The sequence below is a fragment of the Ursus americanus genome, chromosome 12 (genome assembly GCF_024610735.1).
Source record: "Ursus americanus isolate L20-20 chromosome 12, mUrsAme1.1.p, whole genome shotgun sequence".
NCBI lineage: Eukaryota > Metazoa > Chordata > Mammalia > Carnivora > Ursidae > Ursus > Ursus americanus.
In genome coordinates, this window is record NC_142138.1 from 48213614 (window position 1) to 48230473 (window position 16860).

Consider the following 16860-nt stretch of genomic DNA (forward strand, 5'->3'; position numbering starts at 1 on the left):
TTTTCTTTTCAGTTAGGTGCATATAATTTGGGAAATGGATAGGAACTCATCTGATTCAAATGGACAGACAACATAGTTTTCTGGACTGTGTAAGATCATTAGGAATACAGCTCTTATCTACTTCCATATTGTGTACCATCCAGACTTGATAAATTTATTATCTATGTATTTAAGCCATTGATAAATATTTTGAACACAGCAGAACTAATAACTTCATGGCATTTCCCTGTAGAAATGCACACTGAATTTTCAATCAACTAAACAGTTGTCCTATCAGTCCATGTTAAAAAAAAAATTTTTAACTAAGTAAATATATGTATGTGACAGATGTCATATATAGTTATTATATACCATATATAAATGTTTACATGAATGAGTAGCAAAAATAAATGAAGAAGTATATATCCATTGGAAAAAATTAGCTAAAAGTGATGGCAAATGCCTACCTGTATATATTTGTGAATGTACCAAGAAGCTTGCTTTCCATCATTCACTGATTCCACTGTAGTGTTAGCCACACCAACAATATCACCACCTGCAAACACCCATGGTTCACTGGTTTGCATAGTTTCTGGATCTACTTCTGGGAGATTCCATCTGTTAAATTTTAGAGGGCTCAACGCTTCTTTTACTGGAAGAAAAAAAAAATGAAAGACAAGAGGCAATGACTAATCTGTGCATCATGTAACAATAATTCGAAAATTAAGAAAAATTATGACTTAATTATTGTTCTAGGGATTCAAACAACTGTTTTTAATGAACCATAAAAATGGAAAGTTAATGAAATATCTGAGTTAACAATACATACAAAGCATACTGACTTAATCAATTCAAAGTATACCTCACCTGTAGGTTTTAAAGACTCCAGATTTGGGCAGTATGTCAGATGTGGTATTTATGTCTAGGAAGTACAGATCCAGGAAGAAGGGAAGTGCAGCCCTTCAAATATTTTAATGTGTACAAAATCCATTTAAATCCCTTTAAATGAATATAAAATGAATTTTCTAAAATTTTCTTTGTCCATACCATTATTTTCACAAATATGATATTATTCATATGATCCTAAACTTGTTCCTGTGTGTAACAGATATAAATTATATTGTGAATTTGGGTCAATGGCCAGTCTCTTCCTTTCAACAAGAAATTTTATAAATAAAACAACACAAATTCTTCTACATTTTCACCAAATTATTTTCATCTAGTGTTAAGCAATTCAATGGACCCAGAATATAGCTACATTAGCCATCAGTTTCTGTTTATTTTATAAAAATCAACAAGAAATTTTATAAATAAAACAACACAAATTCTTCTACATTTTCACCAAATTATTTTCATCTAGTGTTAAGCAATTCAATGGACCCAGAATATAGCTACATTAGCCATCAGTTTCTGTTTATTTTATAAAAATCAACAAATACAAATACTATCATTGGTTCCTTGTGGAAATTGCTTTGTAAAAGAATTTTAAGTTATTTGCCATGTTCCAATGAATCTAAATGTGTCATGGAACAAGGAAGAGTTTGAGTTCCTTTAAGAAAAGTATCTAAAGGAATGTCTTTGAGTAGACACATGATCCTGATAATTGGAAGAAATCAAAGAATGTAAGTTACAGAAAGGGTTCATCAAGAGAAGAAGGGCATAAAGATAGTGGCACCATCTATAATGGAGCAAACTGAGCCAGTGTTTAGGATAAAATATCCTCTCCAGGTATTCATGTCATGAATTTTAAGTACAGCATCTCAGGACAGACTTATGGAGCTATTATTTATTTTAATTCAAAAGAGAATATAACTACTTAAACTTCAATAGACTGTAAAATTTTGGAACACAAAAGTTAGTTGTTAAACAGATTAATGAGTCAAGTTTAGAATAAAACAACCAAATGCAAAAAAAAAAAAAAAATTCTGATACTTAAAACTATTTCTTCTAAACAATAATAGAAAAGCAAGACATAAAAATAAGACTTTGTAGTTTTCTACCTGCAGAATATTAGAATTTTAGAGAACTATTAAGGAATTACTGTTGATTATGTGTTCCCCACAAGACTGTAGTTTCCATGAGAATAGCAATGTGTCCATGCCGCTGGCCACCCTACCACAAAGCCTACTACAGTACTTGGAGCAGAGGAGACACTCCCCATTCAATGCATGAATGAATGGATAAATGAGTGAATGAATGAATGAATGAATGAACAGATGGGTTAATGTTATTGTGCTCAGGTTTTTATTTAAAAATCTGATAGTGTTTATATCTCTGATGTGATTTCACCTTTCATCGAGAGTAAAATTAAATATTCATGTAATTATTTTCAATGCAGAATGGCATTTTGAGAAGATTTTTCTAATGTCTTTAAAGGTCACATGAAAAGACACCTTTATCATTTGTTCCCCATCGCATAACAGATCATCACTACCATCTGTTGACAGTTACTTGAGTTGCAAAAAAGTCAACAGTGAGCATGGCTTGTCAATTCAACCTATTAAAATAATAATGGTAACTGCAACCCACCACCATTGAATGGTTTATGTAATTGGAGATAAAGAGAGTAAAAAATAGTTCCCTTGTAAGAAATGACCTTATTTGTCTAAGACTTTGATACGACTCTGTTCTATATAGAGAACTGAAATAAAGATTTTTAAACGAGAAGGAATCTAAAATTATTTTACCAGGAGATCAAAGCCCTTTTATACATTTTCCTCTTTTTTTTTTTTTTTTTAATAGGAGTATCCTTGAAGGTTAGCACAGATTTCACTCTAAGCTTGAGCAAGGTAGGGATTATGCCTTAGTTATCTTTGATTTCCCATAGCAGCTATTAGAGTCAAAGACATATATACTGTGAAGTTTTTGAAGCTTCAGGGTTTCTCACTTGCATGGTCCTCTTTTAAGGCCCTGTGCCTAAATTTGAATTTGCAATTTTTTTTTCTTTTTTCATAAAAGGATCCTCAAATTATATAAGCTTCAGTCCTCACAAAACTTGAATTAACCCTTGAGTACAGTGCATTATACATAACAGGTGCTGACTAAATGCCTGCTGCATTAAAGTGAAGTTCTTAAGTAATATGTGTTATAATTTCCTATGACTTCAGAAAGTAAATAGTATGATTTAATATTAGAGCTCCATCACTAACTTGGTCAATAAGTAGTCAGGAAATGTTACTGTAAGCTTAATAAGTAAATCTTGCATTTCTTAAAATACTCAGCACCAACACCATAAGCCACCCCAGGAGCATTTATTTGTGAATTCGAAAGCACTATTCTATTCACGGGTCTTTCCATGATGTATGCATTGTATGATTTTATGTCCCTAAACATTCATACATACTCATGTTTACTTTTGAAAATACACTCTTTCCTGAATATTTGATTCATTTATACCTTGAAGTCTTGGACCTGATTATTAACTGTTTTAATTATTTTATCATTTCTAATATCCAGCTAACCTCACTAATAATCAAAGAACTCTCTCACGCTGTGTTCCAAAAAAGAAAAGGATTTTTCTTTCGTATTGAAAATTATCTCAGCCCTCTTTTAAAAACTATCTACTCAATTTTCCCCTTAATCTTTTCGGAGCTGTTCAAGTTTAGCATGTCCATGGTTTCATTTAAAAAAAAAAAAAAAAGAGGTCAAGCAGTTGGTTATGACGTTATTAATACATTACAGCAAAGCTTACATCAATCAAAATAGAGATCCTTTGTTTCCACTTTAATATCTATATGTTGACTCATCAATATCTACAAAGCATCTTTGGAAAAACAGAACATGGACAATTTATATGAATATAAAAGAAATGCTATACTAGGTAAAAAATGTTTTCTACCAGTGACACTAAGCAGCTAATGCAAGAAGGACTGTTCATTACAACTTGAACATCAAATGTTTGGGATCATTCCCTGTTGGCACAGTGGTCTCCATATTTAAGTATATAATCCATATGCGTCCATTTATATATTTGTATATACATAAATTTCAACATTTATAATAAAATCGAGATAAAGGAAGGGAGAGATAATCCACTTATTTATTGAAACTTTGGTTCAGATTATGAATCCAAATAACACCTTTCATGATTTCAATGATTCCTTTGAGATACAGTTATTTCTATTATCTAACTATATTTTGTAAGCTCCAAAGTATTCAATTTAGAACTCAAATCGAGGATTCGGTGAAAAAAATCCACATGTATTTGATGAATAATTTGTCAGAAAGAAGTTCATTTATTTCGCTGCTTCTTATGAAGAAGACTTTCATCCTCCTCATCATTGTAACTATCCTTCTATGAACTCCTCACAGCTCGCTCACAGCTCTGCTGATACATTTAACTCGAAACACAATGAAAATAAATCTCAGAAGTACATCTTCTGTTCTGCCTTTATCTAGCTTGGAAGGAGTGAAAGCATAAGTGGATGAAAAATGTATATTTACATTTGCAAACCAAATAACTGCTTGCCATTTCCTATGAAGTGTTAAATGAATATTAATAGAAGGATTGTATTTTTTCTTCCTTGTTTATAAAATAACGAGAGTGAGCGGAGAGGGATTTTCTGCTACGATATGCGCACTTTTCCCACAGATTTCCATGAGGCTGCATCTCGATGGAGACTGCAGCATATGTCCCAGTAGCTCCACAGTTGAACGGAAAAAGAACTTGAAAAAGAACCCTACAACATGCTTATTCACAGCCTATATTATTCTGCAAATGGGAGAGAAATGTGTTAAGTGAGATGGTGCCTGGAATTTTATGCAGTCTTTAAAAAGAACGAAAACATCCTTAATTCATACCAAACATTCAAGATTTATGTTAATTTTCTGCTTTAATTACTACTATGTTCGAATGAGCTTATTTAAAAAACAAAGACACTCTGAGGTGGCTTTAAAACAAGAAATGGTTTTGAAATAAGAACTTTTAGTCAATTTAATGTTATGCATGAAATGATTTTTTTATATAGACTTAATTGTATTGTGACACACAAGTTCTTCAATAAGCCACAGCTTAAAATTGCAGAAACCGTCCCTCAGGGACACATCACTAACAGATGCAGATTGCCAAGGTCAATTAAACTGATGTAGCTGTGCTGTCATATACATAGAAGAGAAACCCATGAGCATATGACAAGTATATTTCTCAGTATTTATAAAAAGATGTCAAGAATGTTATATTTTAGTACATAAATATAAATTAATTCTGCATAAACAATAAAACAATACAACAGAAATCATAATGAAGAAGGATTATTAGTATTCTTTGGAGTGTTTGATATGCTATAAAACAATGGGGGGCTAAAAAATTTCAACATTTATAATAAAATGATATCTTGAAAACATGGATGAATTCATCTATACGCTTGTTGTTCAATTTTGCATAACCTATTAGCCAATAGGACCGAAGCACAATGAAACAAAAAGGCGAGCTGAGGCAATAATCTCAGTTATTCAGAGCTGAAAGCAAAATCTCACCAAGAGCAAATGAATTCTAATTACAGGGCTGGGATATCAGAGTTCTGTTTCAATAAAATAACCTGGGGTAACGAAGGGACAGACCCAGAGAATGCCTTCCACTAACAATATCAGGTCTGGATGGCATGAGTTTTTCTTCACATCTGCCTTCTGCTTAAGTATTTGAATCAATATACAGACACAATGGAACCCACAGTGAAGATTCATCATTGTCCTTCTGTAAACCCCTCAAATGTTAACCTTGATTCTGCACCTTCCCACTCCTACAGGAGCTCAAATATCATCTCCAACACTCTTTAGAATATTACATTTCTTACATTTCCCCTCGCCTCTCATCTCCTATTTTGAAAAACTTTAGTTTTGTCATGGTTGTCTTTCCTCATTCTAACCTCCTCCTTTACCTAATTTTAGAGTAATTTACACTGACTGTCTACTTTCTTCACCACCCAATTATTCCATCCAGGCTGTCCTCTAATGGAAATATGATCTCCATGGTCCCTAAATTCTGTGACCTCAGTCCTCCTCCCTTCTACCTTCTTGTAGCATCTGATACTTGTATCACATTAATTTTGATCTTCCTCTTTGATTTGCAGAATGCTACTCTATTCAGGCTCTCCTTATCTTTAAACTGTCCATCTTGGGCTCTGGTTCCTCCTCATCTCATCTTCTTCCCAGATCAAGTCAGGTGCCTTTAACTTCATCTCTACGAAAATGACTTCAGTCACAACCTTGAACTCTTTTATTCTGGCACTTTTAGCTACCTGTTAGAGATTCCAGTGTACACGCTGTACTGTCCCTTCCAAATTATCACACCCAAAACCCAGCTTATGAGCTTCTCCTGGGCCTTTCACCATTTCATGATTGATATTAGTAAGCTTGCCCTTTCATGTCTTCTACTCATTGTGACCACCATCCACCATTTATACCTTTTCTCTTCTCCTCAAACTTTTGATGGATGAAGTTCCTTTTTTTCCTGTCCCCCACTGTCAGGAGAAGGCTTTCTCTTGTATTTCATAAAGAACATTGAACCTATTATATGGGAACTTTCTGGTCATCCCTTTGTCCAAACTACAAACTTACTGGATCTGTGTTCACTCTTTCTCTCTTCTTTTTTTTTTTTTTTTAAGAGAGCAGTTCTGGGGAGGAGGGGGCAGAGGGAGAGAGAGAATCTTAAGCAGGCTCCACACCCAGCACAGGCACAGAACCCCATACGGGGCTCAATGTGAGGCTGAATCTCACAACCCTGAGATCATGATCTGAACCGAAATCAAGAGGCTGATGCTTAACGACTGAGCCACCCAGGTACCCTATCTTCCTTCTTATTTATAATAATTAAAGAACTCTCCCTCTTATCAAAGGCCAGTTCCCCTATATGAGCCCTAGGATCTTCTCCTCTTACTTTGTAGCCATTTTGCTCCCTCGATTACATATTCTATTATCAACCACTCCCTCTGAATTGTTTCTCATAAGCATGTACATACATGTATTTTTCATTTTTAAACCTCCCAAAACTTCACTAAAACTCTTTTCACTAAGATGATTAATTAGCTCTAGGTTGCCACATCCAGTGACTCTCCTCCGTGATCACTTGTTTCAGGATCAGGCTGGGGCGAGGTGAGTGAGGCACCCAAAGAATAAAACTTAAGAAGGTCCTCAGGCTCAGGACCTTAGGCTCAAGTGCAGGTAGGCACCTCACTTGTCTCACCCTAATTGTGGCACTGCCTTCCTCCATTTCTCAGCAGCATTTAGCAGATTACAACTTCTCCCTCGTAAATGTCCTTAGCTCAGTCCCACCTACCTCCATGATCACTCTTCAATCTCTACTGCTACTTTTTCCTATTCTCCTTTCTCAAAGGACCTAGACATAAATCTTAAAAATCTTGGCATAATCTTTGACTCCTCTCTCCAATGATCTCAACATCCAGTCAGTTACCATGTTCTAACAATTCATGTAAAGGAAACTCTATTAGTTACTTCTTACATCTCATTTATATCATCCTCACCTAATGAAGAACATTAAAGAAAAGCAATCAACATTTATTGATTCCTCGTATGAGGCAGGTATGATGCTGTATACTTCCATATAATAATCTCATTTAAACCACAAAACAACTCTTTAAGGTAGATATTATCATCTTAAATATAGCCAAGGGGTGGGGGTACCTGGGTGGCTCAGTAGTTAAGCATCTGCCTTCGGCTCAGGGCATGATTCCAGGGTCCTGGGATTAAGCCCCGCATCGGGCTCCCTGCTCTGCTGGAGCCTGCTTCTTCATCTCCCACTCCCCCTGCTTGTGTTCCCTCTCTCACTGGCTGTCTCGCTCTCTGTCAAATAAATAAATAAAATCTTTAAAAAAAAAAAAAAAATATATATATATATATATATACACACACACACATATAGCGCCAAGGGGTGGCAGAGCTGGTATTCGAATCCAGTTATTTCTGACTCTGAGGCTATCCTTGCAATTGACCTTTGGTGTAGGGACAAAAAGAAGCCAGGAAGGGCCAAAAATAGTCTCCTAAAGTTCCACAACTGGGGACTGTGGAAGTAACTAAAATGAAGCAGAGGGGGTTTTAGAGGGACAGCAAAGAATTCTGATTTTGACCATCTTTACAGATAATAGCTTTTAGGTCAACTGTTCCAATGGAAACTTTTCTTTTCCCGTTTTGTTAAATTAACCACAACCACTTTCTGTGAACCTAGTCACTATGTGACTTCATTCTAGTTGCTTTGTCTCCACCACTCCTTGAGTTTAAGGACCATCTCTGAGACAGCTCCTTCCCCAGCACCTAGCACAAAATGGCACACAAGAGGAATTCGATTAATGTTTTTTGGTTGAGAAAATGTAATAGTTGTCCATTCCATTTATTTAGCACTCACATTATCCTGTCTTGATTATTTGTCTTGTAGATCATATTTCTACAATTACAGACAGCTCACTGTAGAGAAGAAATCAAAATATTTTCCTTTTTTAAAAAAGTTTCTTAAAAAAAAACACTTCTACAGTGACAAACATGCTGAGTAGAGAAGAATATGCACTTGGTTATTTCTTTTGATTGATTTAACTATTCAATTTCCCTACTGCTATGGTTAAATAATGTTCAGTTCACTATGCCTGTACAATTCAGGCAGTGGGAAAGTACAAATTTAATTTTCCTCCCCTCAATGCTTAGAGCAAGCTTAGGCTCCCCAAGTTTAAAAAAAAAAAAATAGTGGATGTCAATAATAGCCTGTAGCAACTCCTTTTGTTTTACTTGTATTCCACGGGGAGTCTTATTCTCATTTCCTAAACTGACCAACTAATCAATTAAGAATTAAAATTGTCCAAGCACTTCACCTTGATTTGCTTATTTCTCTGCAATAATTCCATCTATTTAAAACCCTAAACTCCTTGAAGATTTGATTTCATTTTATCTGAGAGAGATCTCCACAAGGAGGTCAGTGTCCTTGAAGGAAATATATGGGGATTGTTTTCAAATTCTCTGTTGGATTCCCAAATGCTGTACTTTGATTTGCTTATTTATATTCAATGATACCAGCTACTTAAGACTACAAACTCCTGGAAGGAATAGATCATCCTTTAATCTGATTTGGACCATAATCATCATAATTCTATGCACATTTGGGTGCTTAATACTTCTTGATAATTAGGAGTCAGTGAAAAAAGCAGAAAGGCTACTGAAATATCTTATATATACTTCCCAGTGAAAGAACCTTTTAAAATGCTGAATGATGCTATCAAGTGATATAAATAATTAAAGAAAGGGATTAAGAAAAAATGTTTAATAGAAAATCCCCATTTGCTGCATTTAAAGCATAAATAAAAACAAATAGAAAGCCAGTAGTAAATTATACTGCTGGTGAAAACAATATTATTAAAATATAAGTGAATACTGAAAAATATTTTAATTAACAAAATAAATCAAATGGAAAAGATTCCCTAAATAGAGCTTTAAAAGTAAGTCTATGTGTGTTTGACTGCCATGACTAATTATGTATCCATGTAATGTGTGTTCAATTTGGGCTTATTTAAATAGCAGAAATGCTCATTAGCTGCAGTATATCTGTGAAGCTTCAGTAAACAGTTTAATGGTTTTTATGTTTAACCAATTTCATAAGTTCCTGTAATTTTAGCTTTAGCAGCTCATTAATGTTATTTTTTGATATCCATCTTACGACTTTTTTTTCCCTTGTCAATCGGCTGTAGGCATACTTCAATGAGAACTTAAAACATACAGTAGAATATATTTTAAACAATTTTAATACATAAGTAAATGCATAATTCAAAGATACAGTTTCTTTATATAGAGCACGAGTTATAGTACCATGCAGTCAAGAAATATCTTTGGTATCAGTGAAGGTTATTGTGTTCACAATGATAATGACAAACATTTATTGAGAATGCCTCCATGAACATGTGGCTGGTTCTGAGCTACGCAACATATATATGGTCTCTTTGGATCCTCACAGAATAGATGTTATTTTAATTTTACAGTTGAGGAAACAGAGAGTGAGGTAAGTTACCTAAGTCACACTCTCAGGGTTTGAACCTAACGACAAATCAGCTACGGATATACCAACTAGAAAAGCCTGGAGGTCTTTAGGGGCATTTGGAGATAAATATACACCTAGAACTCAGGAGAGAGCTCTGTACCTTGGGATTAGATATAGTCATAAGGATGGATAAAGTTAATCAAAAACATAAATCCAGGTAGGAGTCAACCAGGTATTTTTTAAAGTGGCAGCAAGCACAACCTGAACTAAAGCCAGAGGGGGAGTCATCAGCATTTCGTAAGACTCAAGGTATTTCTGAGCCACACAAGCCAGGAAAAGATACTTTCAAGAAATGTAAAATACAAGAGAAATGTAAGGTAGGTAACTAGATTTGGTGATCTGAAGGTCAATGAGCAGTAAAAAGAAGAAACTGCAGGTAAATGATGAAGGCAAAAGGCAGTTAAAAGAGGTTAAGGATAAAGGATCTGGCAAAGACAGCAAGGCAGTGCACACAGGATGCTCCTTCAGGAGTTTAATCGTGATGGCATAGGAAAACATTAAGTACTAGCTTGCATTCATTCATTCAATGAGCAAATATTTATTGTCTACCATGTATGTATTAAACACTGCTGTAGGCACTATAGCCAACGGTAATAAGGAACCTGTCCTTGTGGGGTATACACTTCAGCTGGCAGAAGATAAGAAATAGAAAATAAACAAGTAAGTGAATTGTATGATAGTGAAGACGGTTATGAAGAGGATTACATGGAAGGGGGTGTTACGTGCTGAGGGGAGTAAGAGGGGGAGAGGTGCTTTAGATCTAGGGAGATGGTGGGTCATGGAGGGTTCTTTAATGAGATGACATCTGAGTTAAAACATGAAAGGTAAAAATAGGCCAGCATGTGAAGACCTCCAGGCAGATCATTGCAGGCAGAGGGAACCATTGCAGAGGCATTAGGGTGAGGTGAGTAGGAGGAAGGGAGGCTTTATGTAGGTGAAAGAAAGGAAGCAAGTTAAGAGGTGAGGAGACCTGAGGGAGAAAGAGGGGCTTCATCAAGGAGGCTTCATAAGCTCTGAGAAGAACTATATTTTAAATAAAGTAGGAAACCACTGGAGGGTTTGGAATAGGAGAATGACATGATATAATTTGTTTATAAGGGCTGATTCTGGTAGGATTATATGGAAGCAAGAGAAAAAGCAAGATGACTGGTTAGGAGGCTATGTTCTTAACGCAAGTGAGAATGTCCAGCATCTGACCATTCCCTTAACAGAAGGAAGATTTGCTAGCCTTCATATGACATTTAACCACTTTCATATGCTTTTGTCTTTACTGTGGATTTTATGTAGGGACATTTTGAATAAAGCAGTCATTTCATTCTATTCTGGTCCTCCCAACATGGTCACCCCAATATTCATCCATCTATTCATTTATTCATTCATTCATCCATTTATTCAGTGAGTACTTGGGACTGTGCTGGGTGCTTTGGATTAAAATATGAATAAACTACCCTACAGTCCTATTGTTAATATAATTTAGGATATATAAGATATATGGAGAGAAGGAAGAGAAGAGAAGGAGCCAAAATGGACACACATATTTCTATCTTCCCTCTGTGTATGAGGAAAACATATTTAACCAGCATACCCCTTTAGATTTCTAGTATCCACCAACTTTTGAATAAAATTCAGATACCTTAACCTAACATTGAAAACATTTTGTGAATTAGCAATGACATGTTTTTCCACCTTTACAATTTCTCATTACGATCTAGCCAAAGCGACTACTCCATGTATCTGTTTACCTGTTCACTGTGCTAAAACATGTTTTCCCTATTTCTGTTCTCTTAGGTCCTGCCCCATCCTCATCTCCACTACAAATGCCATTGCTTCCACAAAACCTTCTTGATTCTTACAGCTGGAAGTCATCTCTCCACCCTGAGTGTTACACTAACAGGTTATCTGTTTCTCCTTGTGTCACTATCTAATGGCATTTTTATTTAGGTGCATTTTTCTCCCTCTATTAGACTGAAAGCTCCATTAGACAGGGACAATGTACTCATTTTTGTGTACCCAGGAGAACCTAACACAGAACCCAATATACTTAGCAAATACAGAAGGAAAGAATGGGAGATAAGGTCCTACAAGTGGGTAGGAGGGAGATTAAAAGGGTGTCAAAATTAAATTGAGGTATTTGGTTTCAATCCCATCATGGGTGTGTGTGGGGGGGTTAATTTTAGATGATAACGTATGAGAATAATGCCGTGATACTAGTGAGGTAGAAGTTCATTTGACAGCAGTGTGCAAATATAGGGAAAAATACTGGGCCATATCAAACCAAGTGATTTGTCAATACACTTTTCAGAGGACTTGGAAAATCACTGGTATTTGTCAAGCATGTAGTGCATAATAGGCTTGACACTCTTTCATGTACTTGTATATAAAAATAAATGGCTAGTAAATAAAGGTCTTTTGAAAACACTTAAAAGAGATCCATAATTACAAAATATAAGTATGGCTAGCATGAAAAAAAGGTTGGCGTTAGTCTGTATAAACATTGGGTGGGACCTCTGAATGGATGTTAATATTAATGCTGGCCTTCTCCTCTAGTAATGCCAGCACATTTGAGACACCTAATAAATTACATGTACATATTCCATTTTAATTGAGTAGCTTCCATATTTGGGAGATAGATATTAAATATGATTCAATGTAATTTTCTAATTTATACAATTAAAACTTACACTTTTGCAGGTCAATGACTTACTTAACCAAAGACTATCTTAAATTAGATAGTCTTAAATTTTCATTTTGTGCTTTGAGCCAAAAATACAAATGCAAAGTCACTAACAACAAAACAATCTGCAACACAAAATACATATTACTAAGAACATTAGTATAAAATATGCATCATTACTTTATAATTTAACTAAATTTTACATCTTGATTTAACATTGCATAGCAACTTAGTGTAGTTTAATATTTCATATGAATATTAGGTTTCAGAATAAGCTTTTAGTACATCATAGCTAACTAGTATTTAAAAGACGAATATAATAGGCCATGGTCAAAAAAGCCCCGGACATCTATTATATTCACTATATGTTGAATACTGTCGGCTATGTCTTATGATTTCTGTTCTCTGAAACAATTATGTTATTTTTCCATTTTCTACCTTCTTTCCCCAGCAAAAGTTGTTTCATGCCGCTGCTCTACCTCTTGAATGTAATCTTTGATTTGATGGAAAACTACTGATTTATCCACTGTCTCCCTGTAAGAATGCATATGATATCAACCACTAGTGAAACCTGGAAAATGAAGATAAGGGAAAGCTCTGAACAGAGCTATTCACTGGGGAAACAAACCTGTTCCTATGCAGTTATTAGAGGGAAGTAAAATAATTACAGAAATATCATGTTGTACTTCAAATGGATGTCTAAGGTGGTTTTAAGTGATGTGATGTTGATTCCAAATCACTTTTAACACTTATCAGTCTGACCTCCTTCCTCATCACCTCCACCCTTTTAAAATCATTCCAAGGAAAGCTCTGCAAAGGTTCCATTATTTTGGCTGCTTATTCTGCAGAAATGCCAGTACTTGCATTGGATTCCACCACTTCATCCTCATTTCCAGCCAGAAAAGTATCTGATAATTAGGGAAATTTTTAGGAAAACATATTCAGTTTTACTATTGGGTTCCTGAGAATGCTTCTTGCCCAAAATATAGTTGAAAGCAAGACAATGTATAGGGAAGACTAAAAAGAAGTCATTCTCATCATGGGGCCAAACATTACTAAGGAGATATTAATGTTTTATCACTCAGGCATTATAAAATGAAATGGTAGCTTAAGGAACCACACACATCAGTAAAAGAGCAAAGGTACAGAATCACTGGAATAAAGGTGTCTAGACACAATGTCCTCCTTGAGATATTTACCATCTGAAAAGCAGTGGTAACACAAATTGATTTTTCCTTTCATAATGTGGTAGGTGAGATGTTTCTGGAATTCCAGAAGAAATGCCACATATCCTGTCTTATCAAACTTTTAAGAAGATGTTATCCAAACTACAGGCTATGACAGCTTTCATTCTTTAATTCAATAAAAGAGTAGCACTGTTCTAGGTACTGGGTTATGACCATTAAAAAAACAAGACAAGTGATATGCAACGATTCCCAGTGTCTGTTTTCCATCATTCTCTATTTCCTAAGTTCTAGTCCCGTTTCCTGTTGAATGGGTGAGTAAATCCAAATGCAACACGTCACCGTTTCCCTCAGATCTGCTCCATCTGCTGCGTTCCCAAATGCTATCAGCATTATGAACATCTGATCAAACTACCACGCTAGATACTCCACATGCAACCTTTTTAATCAAACAAATGACCAAACCATGACTCTTCTATTTAAGAAATATGTCTTGTTCTCAATGTTCTTTTGGAGTTCTACCTACTTTACCTTAATCTGGGCCGTAATCAGTAGCCACCTAAACTAACAAAACAATCTTTTAATTGGTTTCACTGATACTACTCTATTTTGATTCCAGGCCATCCTTCTTTTTTTTTTAACATGGCTGCCCCTGTGGAGCAACATGCTTCTTTCATACTCCTGATGCCTCTTTCCATGTGGGGAAACAATCATTGTTACAACACTCATGGTGTCTCTCTGTATCTTACCTGTCTTCAAAAAACTGAAATTAGTAATCATAATTCGTGAATCTGGAAGGAGAAATTAGGCATACACAACTCATTTCGTCATGCGATAGCTTTGGGAGTTGTCCATTTGGGCACAGGTTCTCTCTCTTCCTTAGAACCGACAATCCCACTAGGGTACTTTCCCATTAAGGGATCTATATTGTGGGATCACACCCATGATTGCCTAATTCAGGTGTCAATACCAGAAAACACACTGCCTTCTGATATGAACCACCTCAAAGACGATTTCATGGTTTCTAATTCCCAATTATTTGGAGAATACACAAACGGTACAAAATCCAAGCACCTATCAGTATTATCTCATTAATAATAAAGATCTCGCCCATGTCTAAACCATCCATTTGTCACGTGGATGTCTATAGAATACAATTCAAAATCCCTAGTTTAGCATATAAGTACCTGAGTCCACATAAGCTTGTAGCCAAATTTCCTGCCATCTTATCCCTGTCCATGTCCCACCCTTATTTTATCATACATTATCTGCTCCAGCTAAACAGAATTTCTCACCATTGTCTGGTCACATGAAACCATCTGTCAGCTTACACTTCTGTGTATGATATTCCCTCTAACAGGGAAACTCCTACTGAAGCTCTAATACCCAGTCCAAATGTAATCTCAAAATTAGCACATCATGTTGCAATGTATGTACATGCCTGTTTCTCTCACTAACCTATGGACCTCTGAAGTGCAAAGACTCTCTTATTCATATTTGTATTCCTAGCACCTGGCCAGTGCATATAACATAGTTGGACACTAAGAAATATTTGCTCCATGATGAATCATGAGAGAATGAATGGTAAAAATTGTAAAATAAAAAGTTCAATTTTAGAAATAAAAATGGAAAATTCAGACTTCATTTATAAAGATGAGAACATGCATGAAATAAGTAGGCTGATGACAACTTTCAAAAGACATGATTTTTTATATATATAGCTTTTTAAGATCACTGTAAAATGACTGCTTTATCTAACAGTGTGGTGTTGAACAGTTGCATAATCTCCCTGGGGCTCCCTCCCTTCCACCCCCATTCCACCTGGAAACTCCCACATACCCCTCAAAGTTCAATTTACAACCCACTTCCTCTAGGAAGCTTCCCTGAACCCTCAGACTGTTCTGTGCTTCCCTCCAGCACAATTTATCGTCACCGTGCATCTCCCCTGTTAAACTGCATTCCTGGAGACAAGGTTTGCATTGGCCTTTTCATCACTTTATCCCTAGAACCTAAGTTCAGTGCCTGGAATAGCAGGCTATCAGAGGTTATTAGTTAAACAAATAAGCCTGTGAAATGAGGGGACTAGAATATATGATTTCTGAAGCCCCTTCCAGCATGTTTGGAAATAGGAAGAAAAGTCCCATGCAAGTTACTGTGTTGCAATGTGTCTGGTAAGTTACACTAGACTGACAAGTTTAGTTATCAGTTCTAGCTCATCTATTCTCAGTTCTATTAATCATTAGTAAAGCCCTTGGTCTAACGTTTGTGCCATCAACCAAAAAGTTCTCTTGTCTCCAAGGAAGCCAGTATTCCACAATCTGTTCTTTGAAACTTTGTTGCAAGTATTTCTGTTTATTAAAAAAAAAAATGCATACAACAGTGAAAATCTGACCAATTATGGCATAGTCTCAACTCAGTATCCATTCCTTCCCCCTCCTCTTTATTTTTGGTAAGGGAGAAGAGGAATTATGTAAACTGAAGGCCACAAAGAGTAGACAACTGTTCAAAGAAAATTTGCTCAATCTCTAAGTGCAGCCAGTAGCTTCTGGAGGAGATGTTTTATTGTTCGAAAGTGGAAGACACTAATTTAAAGGGAGGGGGAGTTACTAAGATGGCATAGTGTTTCCAACTCCCTCAATGAGTTACCATAATAAGGAATAAAACAAGTAAAACATAGTGATGCTATGTCTTTTAAAGTGCAGATAACTATTATTAATAGGCTTATCTAGTGCTCACTTAAAAGACTTTTTCCTTGGTTTTCTTCAACACCTAAGTAATTGAGGAAAATGGACACATCTGAAAAATTCCTGAACGTCTGCATTGTCAGGGTCTCGTGCCCACCATTTCTTGCCGAACTGGCAATTTCTAGCTCTGACTTAGGCCAGAATAAGGCACATTAACCCACGGCCTGCATTTTTTCTCAGTACAGGGGCAAGTGAATCAAAGCTACACTCGATGCTGCTATTGGCAGAATCTTTGATTTACCGCACGAG

General features: G+C 35.7%; 1 protein-coding gene across 2 annotated transcripts in view; it reads right to left on the reverse strand.

The window, feature by feature from the left end:
• The window catches only part of DPYD (dihydropyrimidine dehydrogenase), a 793664-nt gene that overhangs the window by 400422 nt on the left and 376382 nt on the right, over window positions 1-16860 (reverse strand). For both annotated transcript variants that reach the window (XM_045801716.2, XM_045801717.2), the window contains one exon: window positions 447-631. In XM_045801716.2, the coding sequence (XP_045657672.2) occupies window positions 447-631 (185 nt within the window). The remainder of the gene's footprint in view (window positions 1-446; window positions 632-16860) is intronic.